This window comes from Papaver somniferum, chromosome 6, assembly GCF_003573695.1.
Source record: "Papaver somniferum cultivar HN1 chromosome 6, ASM357369v1, whole genome shotgun sequence".
Taxonomy (NCBI): Eukaryota; Viridiplantae; Streptophyta; class Magnoliopsida; order Ranunculales; family Papaveraceae; genus Papaver; species Papaver somniferum.
This window is the reverse complement of record NC_039363.1, coordinates 92,136,762-92,148,570: the sequence shown is the minus strand read 5'-3', so window position 1 is coordinate 92,148,570 and position 11,809 is coordinate 92,136,762. Positions and strand designations below refer to the sequence as shown.

Below are 11,809 nucleotides of genomic sequence, written 5' to 3'. Positions count from 1 at the left end.
CATAAAAGACTTGGACATCCTTCTAGTCGTGTTTTGTCTAGGATTTTTCCCACATTTTCTGTCCAGACTCAAGTCTGTGATGTTTTTCAGTTTTCTAAACAATCTCGTTTTCCATTTCCTAATTCTGTGACTCGTGCTACAATGCCTTTTGAATTAATTCATTCTGATTTATGGGGCCCTGCTCCAATTGATGCTTATGATGGGTATAAGTATTTTGTTATCTTTATAGATGATTGGTCACGTGCTACATGGATCTATTTACTCAAATCCAAAACTGAAGTTTCATATGTATTTGCGGATTTTCATTGTATGATACGCAACCAATTTGATGCACAGGTTAAAATCTTTAGATCAGATAATGGCACTGAGTTTGTCAAAGGCACTCTTCCAGGTTATTTGCGTAGTCATGGTATTATCCATCAAACTAGCTGTGTTGGTACTTCACAGCAAAATGGTGTTGCTGAACGGAAACTACGTCATATTCTGGAAACTAGTGCTCTTATGATTCAGATGCATGTTCCAAAGAAATTCTGGTCTCATGGTTCTCTGACGGCCACTTATTTGATCAATCGTCTGGCTAGTCGTGTGCTTGAGTTCAAATCTCCATTAGAGGTTTTGAAACGTCATCAGCCTAGCATTTCTCATCTCAGAGTTTTCGGTTGTGTCTGTTACGTACATTTACAGGCAAAGCATCGTGATAAACTGGATTCACGGGAAACTAAATGTGTGTTCTTTGGTTATTCATATACAAAGAAAGGTTATAATTGTTATCATCCACCCACTAGAAAGCTACAGATTTCTCGTGATGTTGTATTTGATGAAGCAGTGGCTTAGTTTCAGTATGATTCTGGAAGTCGGTCTCAGGGGGAGTGTTACACAGATTTGGCACCACTTCCAGTTATTACTGAGATACCTACTGCAACAGATTCCCACAGAGATAATGGTGGTGAGGTAGAGTTGGTGGACTTACCTAATGCAGTGTTGGATGTGCATAATGAAGCAGTTCATGAAGAAGCTTCAGACAATAATGTTAGTATTACTGATGATAATACATGATTACAAGATGTGCCGCATCAAGTTCCAGAATCTGAGGTTATGGTTCCCCAAGATCATCAACCAGTGGTACCAATTGTCAGAACCTCAAGTCGTGAGAAGAAGGCTCCAGAGAAATACAAAGACTTCTTTACATATCATTCCGCTGCGTATCCTATACAAGCACATTTAACTTATGATCATGTAGGTTCTTCACACTCTGCATTTCTAAGTGCTATATCTAGTCATCAAGAACCTAGAACCTACAATGAAGCAAAGTCTAATCCAAAATGGAAGGCACCAATGGAGAATGAGTTACGTGCCTTAGATGTAAATAATACATACATTATTGCCAAGTTGCCTCCCGGGAAGAAGACTGTTGGATGTAGATGGGTGTACAAAATTAAATACAGAAGTGATGGAACTGTTGAGCGTTATAAGGCAAGATTAGTGGCAAGAGGTTTTACTCAGAGATATGGAGAAGACTACACAGAAACTTTTGCACCAGTTGCAAGGATGAATACTTTTCGTGTTCTTATGTCTCTTGCAGTTAATAAAGATTGGAAATTGTTTCAAATGGATGCGAAGAATGCATTCTTACAAGGTGATCTAGAAGAAGAGGTGTATATGAGTATACCACCTGGACACCCTCGAGAAGGAGAGAGCAATATGGTTTGCAAGCTTAAGAAGGCAATATATGGTTTAAAGCAATCACCACGTGCATGGTATGCAAAGCTAAGTTCAGTACTCATCCAGAATAAGTTCAAAAGGAGCTCTGCCGATTCTTCCTTGTTTATTAAAAGAAGTAATCTTGGTACAACTATAGTTCTAGTGTATGTTGATGACCTTGTGATTACATGAGACAATCAACAAGAAATTAGAAATCTTAAAGCAATGCTTCATTCCAGATTTGACATCAAGGATTTAGGAATACTGAAGTATTTCCAGGGATTAGAAGTTGCTTACTCAAAGAAGGGTATTTTTCTGAATCAAAGAAAATATGTGTTGGACCTGCTAAAGGCTACAGGAAAAATGGGAGTAAAGCCTTGTGATACTCCTACAGAAATTGACAACAAACTTGATAATGATGGTGATGTGTTAAGTGATATTGGGTCATATCAAAGGTTAGTAGGCAAGTTAATTTATCTCACTGTTACCAGACCTGACATAGCACATGCAGTAAGCTTAGTCAGTCGTTATATGCATACACCTCGTGTTAAACATCTAAATGCAGTAACTAGGATTCTACAGTATTTAAAAGGATCACCAGGAAGAGGAGTTTTGATGACAAAGAATGAAGCCTATTCAATTTCTAGCTACTGTATAACAGCATATTCAGATGCTGATTATGCTGGATGTCCAGTTGATCGTAAATCAACAACAGGGTACTGCATATTCTTTGGTGGTAATCTGGTTACATGGAGAAGCAAGAAACAAAATGTTGTTTCTCGATCAAGTGCTGAAGCAGAATACAAAGCCATGGCTTCAACAACTTGTGAGATTGTTTGGCTGCGAGCATTACTTAAAGATTTGGGTTTTCTGTCACCTCAGCCAGCTAAGATGTTTTGTGACAATCAAGCAGCGATACAAATCGCATCAAATCCCACCTTTCATGAGCGTACAAAGCACATAGAAGTGGATTGTCATTTTGTTAGAGAGAAGGTATTGGCCAAAGTAATATGCACTCCCTTCGTTCGTAGTCATCAACAACTGGCAGATGTTTTTACTAAGGGTTTACCTGTCAAGCAATTCAATGGAATTCTATCCAAGTTGGGCTCCATTGATATCTTCGCACCAACTTGAGGGGGAGTGTTGGAACAAAGGAGAATATTTGGTTTCCCTATTTATGATTGGCTCACACTGCAAGAAAATATTCTCTAGATATGTTGCTATCTATACGAATATGTGGCATGTATAGGATATATATATACACGTCTTGTAAATCCTCCATTGATAATAAGAAACCCTAATCATTCTTCTCCCGTGAACGTAGGCTATAGCCGAACCACGTTAAACTATGTTTCTTCTTTAATCTGTTTTAGTTTACTGCATCTTATGCAAATCCAATATTGACTGCATAACATCTTATGCATACTGCATAACATCTTATACATACCAACAGTAATTGCTAGTATGTGTTTATATCATTAACCCCAAATTTATGTAGTGTTTCTGTATGCAGTCACACTTTATTGCTTTGTTAATTGCATATGTTAGTCACTTGAGCTACTTTCAATGGGAGAATGTGATGCATGCTTTAATGATTTGTTTCATTTATTGATCGGATTCGAATGGTGGAAGGTGAGGGCTTTTGCCTTAGTAGAGGACAGCTTGTTTCATTCTTACTTCTTAGTATGTTGATAGATAACTATCAGGATCCAATTTAAAGCTTTTTTTATTTTCTATGTTTCGGCGTCGGGAGTTGCATTTAGTGCATGCAATGTTAGTGTTTACTGGAAAAAAATCCTAGTATAGGTAATCTCATAAAGCATGGTGGGTATCCTGAGTACCGAAATCGAAAGGCTTCAACTGCACCATTATTATTATCAGTATAATAGCTTCATTAGTAACCTTTTTGAACAAACTAGGAGGAAAATTTATTCCAACTGTTTTCACAAGTGATAGTGTTTACATTGATGTTTTATTTTAGCTGTCTTAGAGTTCATCCATTTGTCTTTTGATGTTGTTTTTATTTCTTTTTGTGAACAAAAGTAGGGTTGTTTAGTTTATGCTTCAGTTTTTAGAGATTTGGAGTCGATATATCTCTGAATACTCGATTGTTGAAACTGTTCATGGTTATGCGCACAGATACTGTTTTTGCCTGTCAAGGAAAGAAAATCTTGGTCCTTCAGAAAATTTGCAGGACGGAAGTTATCATGTTCATCTGTATGTATAATAGTTATCCAGCTTACACCTAGGTTGCTAGGCAGTAGGCACACTGTTACAGACTTTAAAAAGAGTATCTATGTGCTCGTTCTTCGTAAGTTACAATATTGCAGGAAATCTGTCAAGTTGGCTATATTATTTCCTGGCAGATCAGCTTGACACTTAGAATCTACGAAGTTACAGATTCATTTCGAACGTCGATTCTCAAAGATTTAACTGGACTTGGATCTAAATTTTGAAGGTGTAGCCATATTATTTTCGCTCATCAACTATAAAACCTCAACATGGCACCCCTCTCTGTTACTTGCTTGTGTTTATATCTTACCCCCTTATATCGAGTAAGTTTCTAGGCCCATGATCATTCGTGTATCTGGAATCTGAATCTCACACTTTAGTGAATGCTGACTGTAAAATCTAACAAAATTGCTATGATTAATTTGGCTCTCGGGGGTACTTCTTCAATATCTGATAATATATCTTGATTTTCCTGTAGGTTTTCCCTGGAAAGAATGTTTGAATCTTTGAATTGGATATTGAGACCGGGAATTTAGGGATGTTCGTTTTGTTTTCTTACATCCTGTTGTTGAGTTAAATACTAGTTTCCAATGTTGCACGGCAGAACTAGGTTTTCTTTTTTACCTGCATCTTTTTGTTTCAACAAGAGGACATGAAACTTCATTGTTATGATGTTCCAGATAGTTGTGCATTTTAATCTTTATGAAATAGTTTCAATTCTTGTTCTTTATAAAGTCCATGTCTCGATATCATATTCTCCTTTGCTGGTTCTTATCAAATCGCCGAAGATACTAAAATGATAGTACTTCTGGTTTTGGCTCAGGAACAGTCAGGAGGCTGAAAACCAACTATGTAAGCATTGAGAGCAGTAATGTAATTTGTAATGCTTATTTAATTCTTAGTTAATGCTCCCATTACTTATTTTCTACCGAAGGTAGTATGTAGTGCTTATTTAGATGATCCTCTTATAACCTAATTAATGTATGGTTAATGCCCCTAACGAGGAAAAAAAGAAGGTATAGGCTTACTTTCGAAATGCATTTAATGTTGTGCTTTATATATGTCTATAGGTGCTTGTCAGTTACTCAGTTATGCTTGCACACAAACCAATCAATAAATACTCTAGTTAAACTACAATTTAGTCTCTTCCTTCTGGCTGAGATTCAAAATTTTCATCCTCAGGTTATTGAGCATGTAGCAGAACCTGCTTATTTCTGCAAGTGGTTGGCAGCATTAACTGTTCCAAATGTAGCCATGTTGGTATCAGCGATCAACCGCACCATCAGATCTTACGCAGTGGGTATGATTTCTTAACTGGTACCCACAGCTTTTCTTCTGTTTTCCTGTGTTAGCATTCATATTCATCAGCTGCTATCTTACCAGAACCCGAAATGTATAGTGATTCAATAATCATAAAAGTTATGTGTTAATGCCACGAGTTAAATGCATTTTAGTTGGAATACGATTTTGCATTATGCTTCTAATCTTTCAGTTTTTTCCTTGGGAAGGCATCAGACAGTGTCAGAAAAAGAAAATTGTGGGTGTCCACAGTAAACAAGTCTTGTCACTTCGGAAGAAATGGCTCTTATTATGCACCGATCCTCTATATCTGTACTTACTTTCACATCAGCCTTCCTTGGCAAGTTCTTCCCATTTTTGTCCATGCTGCCTTCAATTTTCTTTTGGAATTAATACTTATTTTCTTTTTGAATTTCTGTTTAGGTTCAGGAGGTTGCCTGAATGGTGTTAACTCCATTGACTGGAAAGTGGGTTTTTTATCAAATGATACAAGTATAAATTTCATTGCCTTTGAAAGGTAGTTTTTCAACGTGATGGTTTTATCTTGGTTCATTCTAGTTTATTGCGGTATTACTTCCATTTCAGTATTCTTTACTGCCTCAATTGCTAATTGTTTCCGGCACTCCTTTTACGTGCTGACTTAGTGAAGAAGACTTTCAACTTCACTGCTAGGATAGTTATCGGATGGGAGTGTGTCTTTTAACCAATTTAAGTATTGCCTTCCAAAATGGTTCTATCGATCAAAGCATTGAACAAGCAGGAGTTGATTGCGGTTAAAGTTTGATTAGTTAGACTTGACAACACACAAAGCAATCTCTGTAGAAAACCTGTCTTTCTGTTTCACGTGTGATCTTTTTGTAATGTTAAAGAACTTCTCTATGTTAGTACGAATCTTCAGCTTTTGTTATTGGATTTGGATACTTGGGGGCGGCTTAAGAGAAGCTCGGGGCTGCTCTTTGAGGCCCTTTATCATATTCTAACTAGTTAAACTTTAAGCGCAGTGGTAGAGGATTAGGCAACTTAATCCGGGTCAAGTTTGAGTTTGGTTCATTTGACGAAGAAATGTCCCTTTATTATAGCGGTTAAAGTCATTTGTGATGACACTAGTCCATACGATTAAAGGCGGTTTTTGCTTGGTTCTTTTGAGTAAATAGCTTTCTATCAACTTTTGAAAGGTGATCTCTGATCTTGTTTCCAAGAAGAACAAAGGTGCTTACCGGCGAAAGAAGGTTTGTTTCTTCTCGGGGAACCACCGTGTTGGCTACATCTCACAGGGAAAAAAATGGCATACCAAGTGTTTATTTGCACAATCTACTAATGACACGCTTGTCACCGTGGAAACCAGAAGAGATGAACATGCAGTGCAACCGAAGTAGGGATTAGTGGCATCTTGTAGAGAAACGGTAGTACATTATGGAAATATACATTTCACATCCTCACATACCATCCTAGTTTCAATTCCTATAGGCTCTAAGCCAACTCCACACAACAAACACCCATTCTTCTACCATTATCTTTGGATTATGCTCCATACTTCCAAACCCTGGAACCCATCCACATTGACTGACTGACAAAATGCCCGGCAAGTTAGGCCAAAAGTGTTCACCGTGGCTAGGGGTTCTCCGTGTGGGTCCATGAGTCAAAGGCCGGAACCAGTTCCCAAAACTGATGGGAAGCGTAATATAGAAATGCGTGAGAGAGCAATTCATTTCCCTAGCTGTAGTGTAGAGTCTCTAGGAACGGCAGGCAGAGTGACACGTGTTTGAAAATAGCTTCCACGCTGAACTGTTGAAGGCTTGGACCATGGTCCAAAGTTTATTAGCTGGCAGCATAGGGACTTGTTTGAGACAACATGTTTGTACCTGTGCCTCTGGTGTATGGTGTGTGTCTGCACTGCCACCGTTGATATTTTTGAAAACAAACAAACACGACCTTCTTCTTTAATAGTTCTCTGTTTTGCGTTGTACAAGTAGTTGTTTTATATTGCCCACCGTCCGTTTTGTGTCACACAATCCAAAACGTACTTTCCATCTCTAGTCTCTGAACCCGCACCCTCGAAAAACGTGCAGGAGGTGAATTTTGTTTCTCGCGGTTTTGAGCTGGTTTTTACAGCTTTGTAAAGAATTTTTGTTTTCATTTAGGGCTTTTTTACTCTGGCTGGCTGGCATGGGTAATTAGAAGCCGAATCATTTCTATATTCCAAGAAATGTTGCTCAGAAACTAAGAGCAAAGAGTCCTGAATGCCGCAAAGTAATTTTATTGGTTGGTTCTCAACCTAACTTTTGAATTATCGAATTAAGGATTGGTAACCATGTTTAGCGTTTAGATATAAATCTGTTTTTGATTTCTGCTTCTGCTGTAGTAGAAGTCAGAAACTGAGCAATTCTGCTTCACAAAAAGTTACTTTATTCAATTTTTAGAAATCGTTTTGAAATTCGACACCCAAACTGACTTTTGATTTTTTGACTTCTAGAAATCAATAAGCTATTTCTGAGGTGCTATCTAAATCGGCTAAATATCCTCGTAAAACCCGTGGATATCTAAATTTTGGTTTGAGAAATAGGGATAGAAATTTCTTTTTATGAGTCAAAAACATCAAAACTTTGTTTCAGAAAGTGTTTGAATAAGATTGATTTCTGGTTCGGAAGAAGCATGATACATCATCTCAGTTTTTCAGTCGAGATTTTCTAGTTACCAAACATGTTACTAGTGTATTAACGTGTCATAGATACTTCTCCGTGGTGTGTGATTTATATGACGCTTCATTCGACAGTAACAGAGAAAACTTGCACTTTTGCATGTTTGGTGTGTTAAATGCCACTTGCAAGTACATGCAACGTCAATCAAAGTTATCAATTGACCATTGGCCATGTGAACTTGTCTATCACCCACCAAAACGAGACAAATCAAAAACAACCTTTTCTATTGCGATACACGGCCAAACTATCTTATTACCTTTCATCACAACCATTCAATAGATGAAAATGACCCTTTATTCCCTTTGTTCGGGTTGGATGGTTTTGGGCCTGAGTTAATCGCACCGTTTAGCTCACGCCCAAACCCTTCGACCATTTTGCATCTTACACGGTTGAATCAAAATGCAACCAAATCTAGAGAGAAAAACAGCACCAAGATAATATTATTAACGACTATTAATATTTGTGGTACTTAGCTCAAGATTTCATTTCATTTTTCTCTCTACTTAGTTTCTACTCAACCAATTAAGCTTCAAAAAACTAAAGATGATGCTTAGAAGTTCATCAACACCACTCCTTGGATCACTACTTTCTTCATATTCAGAGAGTCCAAATCACAAAGACTATGAAACCCACAACAACAACCCAAGCTCTGATTCATTCATAAAGAAAATCTCATTCACTCATGGTGGTAATAGCCTCAACTTTAGCTCATACAGTACTTGTAATAATAACTCTACATCGTTAACTCGTTCTATTAGTGGGATTTCTGATTCTTCAGATACTAGTAGTAGTAATGGGTTTAGAAGAGCTCAATCTGATGGGAACTTAAAAGGACTTGCTGCTGCTTCTTCTGATATGGAAGATCAAGATTTGTTTAGTCAGTTTTCATCAAACAACAACCCGTTTAAATCTTCCAAAAGAACTTCAATGTTGCAGTCAATTCCTTCATTCTCTGTCTACAAGTCAAAAGGTGGGTTTGAAGATGATGAAGAAGAAGAAGATTATCAAGATGAAAAGGATGGGTCTTTACAAAGGTCTGTAACAATTGGAGAGAATATTATGTCTATGGGTAGTGGTGAATTTACTTTTGGTGGTGAGAAAATGGGTTTGATTCAAGAAAATGATGAAGATAATCAGTTTAATGAATTTCAGTATCTGGGGCAAGATAATATGAACCCATCAATGTTTCTTGCAACAGGATTTGGAATTGGTGTTAATGGAGGTAGTGGTGGCGGTGGTGGTGGTGGTTTTAATTTTGCAAAGTTTGGAGAAGGTGGTGCTGAGAATGATAAAGAAATTGGAGAGTATTATAAGAAGATGGTTGAAGAACATCCTTCTAGTGCTTTGTTTCTAAGAAATTATGCTCAATTTCTTTATAAGGTGAGAATTTGTTACCCAAATTATCTTTTCATGCTTATAGTATTTTTGAATTGACGAAGCTTATTAGGTCCAGGTCCCTAGCACAGGGGGGCAATTGCCCCTCTTAAGCCACCAGAATTTTGAATCAGAATGAAAGGTTCTGATAGAATGTGATGCTATGCAGAACATACAGATAAAAACATCAGTTAAAAGTCTGAGAACAGTATATCGAATTCAGAATTGGGACATTCATGAACCCTGTCATAGTTAAATAGTGCACATGTTGGTTTTGGGCAAGTCATCACAGTATATCGAATTGAGATATCCCGCTAAAAGTTTATATGATTTTTAAATCATACTTCCTAGCTTTGATACATTATTAAGTCTAGACAAATTTGTCAACACTAGCTAAGATTTGTAAATGGTTTGCATTTGCTGTTGTATTAGTCGTGGCAAGATTGCCAGTTCAACAGAATTGCAACATAAGAATTGGTGATGCAGCTATAGCGCAAGGAACGCCCTTAACGTATCCACTGACTAGTCCAAGAACATTCATTGTCACAAGAACGAACATATAGCACAAAAATGTCGCGGTTGGTGAAGAAAGACGAAGGTTTTCAAAATTGACAAATTTTGTAGTTAGAAGTGAAAAAGTGCTTTTGTGTGTTCTATGACCGTGGTTTGTCATTTGTTTGATGTGCATGTTCTTGCAAACCCCTAATACTTGTTTTGTTTGTTTTTAAAGTCCAAGGGAGATCTTCGGGGAGCTGATGAATACTACTCCCGAGCAGTACTAGCAGATCCTCGAGACGGGGATATCTTAGCTCAATATGCTAGATTGGTTTGGGAGCTCCATCATGATTATGAAAGAGCTTCAAGCTACTTTGAGCGTGCAGTTCAAGCTGCTCCTGAGGACAGGTACTGTCACGCTTGAAAATTTTAGCATGCCACATAGTTCCAGAATCAAACATGTTTATATTTTTTTGTCAGCATGTCGTACAAGCCTGATCTCAGATCATGTCCTACTCTTCTGAACGTTGTTTCTTGTCAACTGCAGTCATGTTCATGCGGCATACGCAAGTTTCCTTTGGGAAACAGAGGACTGTGATGAAGAAGAAGATCAACAAAGTAGCCTATCTCACAATTTCGTCGGGGTTGCAAATTTCCGTGGGGGAGCTTTGACCTCGGCAACTGCTTGATTCTATTTAAATACATCTTGGAATTCTTTAAAGCTAGAACTTAGTTTGGTTTTGTGATAGTTAGATTATAATGTGGAGCAACTTTGGTTCTTTACATGATGAAAAGAACAACAGTACAAACGAATAACAGGGTCAGCACCACCAGTGTTCTTTTGCAGCAGCAAAGTGTAAGCTAGTTCTTGAAATGGTTGCTGTAACCTTTTTACATAAGATTATATATACTTGAATCAATTAAGAAATTATGCAGTCGAGCGACGGCATCAATTTAATTGTTTATGTTTGAGCATAAAACACTTCATACCTGCGTTGCTAAGCGCGGGCGTCTGCAATGCATATTACGAAACACACCTTCCACATCTCTCCAAAGAATCTGTTTTAGGTCTTAGTGGCACTTTAGGTCTATTCTTTTTTCCCATTTTTGCCAGATAATAGGCCGCTTCATTCCAAGACCTAAGATATCCTGTCAATTCTAGTAGCTCCGGGGCCGGGCCTTCATGTGTCAGAGCTCTAATTTCCCGGGCATGAGGCACCAAATCCCTAACACAACCGTCAGACAAAGTAAAATGCTTCCAACACCATTTGCACATATATGTATAATCTTCGGTTTCACGGCAAGCAAAATCATCGCAGTCCCAAAACTGATAAATGATACCTGGAAGTCTAGGAAGCCTGAGATTCTCAACAAGTGTGACACCAGCCTTTACACCCATGAGTACTTGAGTGTAAAAGATTTTCCAACCACTGAGACTTGGCTGAAGCAGTGATCGGCTTTGCGTCCGAATCCCGTAAAATAACTCCATTTCGTCCGTAGAGTTTATGCTTATTATAATAAGCATACACATGAACCCAAACAAAAGGGGTTTCAGCATTCCATGAACAAACCCATTGTTTGATCCTACTTTGCAATGTTTTATTGAATCTACGGGTATGAAAAACTTTCCACTCCAGCTTCTCCAGCCTCTCCAGCAAACGTCTTGCGATTTCTTTGTTCTTTTTTGTTGCTGCTGAATCAGTCATACCTACTTCAGCTTCAGCTTCATCTCCATCTTCATCAGATGTATAGGATTTGTCTCCTTCTTCTTCTGAGTAAAAATAGTCGGCAGAACTGATAGAGGAGGAGTCTTCGTCTCTTGGTTGTTCATAAGATCCTTCTTTAGGAACTGGTAAGCACTTGCGCAAAATTTAGGAATAGGTATAAAAGAAGCGGAAAGTATTTCACCTCTACCGATCCCCTTCACACACGAATTGATTCTTTTAACACCCCGAACCCTAACCACGAGTATTTGATAAGTTTTGAGTCGGGTTCACAAAAGTTAGGCG

The 11,809-nt window shown here is 38.0% G+C and overlaps 1 protein-coding gene across 1 annotated transcript; it reads left to right on the top strand.

Moving 5' to 3' along the window:
• Positions 1-8,329: 8,329 nt before the first annotated feature.
• LOC113288416 (uncharacterized protein DDB_G0283357-like) lies at positions 8,330-10,765 on the top strand. The gene is made up of 3 exons (XM_026537442.1): positions 8,330-9,311; positions 10,036-10,208; positions 10,348-10,765. The coding sequence occupies exons 1-3, from the start codon at positions 8,475-8,477 to the stop codon at positions 10,487-10,489; spliced, it is 1,152 nt and encodes a 383-aa protein (XP_026393227.1). The 5' UTR covers positions 8,330-8,474; the 3' UTR covers positions 10,490-10,765.
• Positions 10,766-11,809: the final 1,044 nt, after the last annotated feature.

Bases quoted from the DNA above. Each gene is read 5' to 3' on its own strand.
- LOC113288416 (XM_026537442.1), top strand. From the start codon at position 8,475: ATGATGCTTAGAAGTTCATCAACACCACTCCTTGGATCACTACTTTCT. The intron at 9,312-10,035 runs GTGAGAATTTGT...TTGTTTTTAAAG, and splicing joins ATGCTCAATTTCTTTATAAG to TCCAAGGGAGATCTTCGGGG. The intron at 10,209-10,347 runs GTACTGTCACGC...TGTCAACTGCAG, and splicing joins CAAGCTGCTCCTGAGGACAG to TCATGTTCATGCGGCATACG.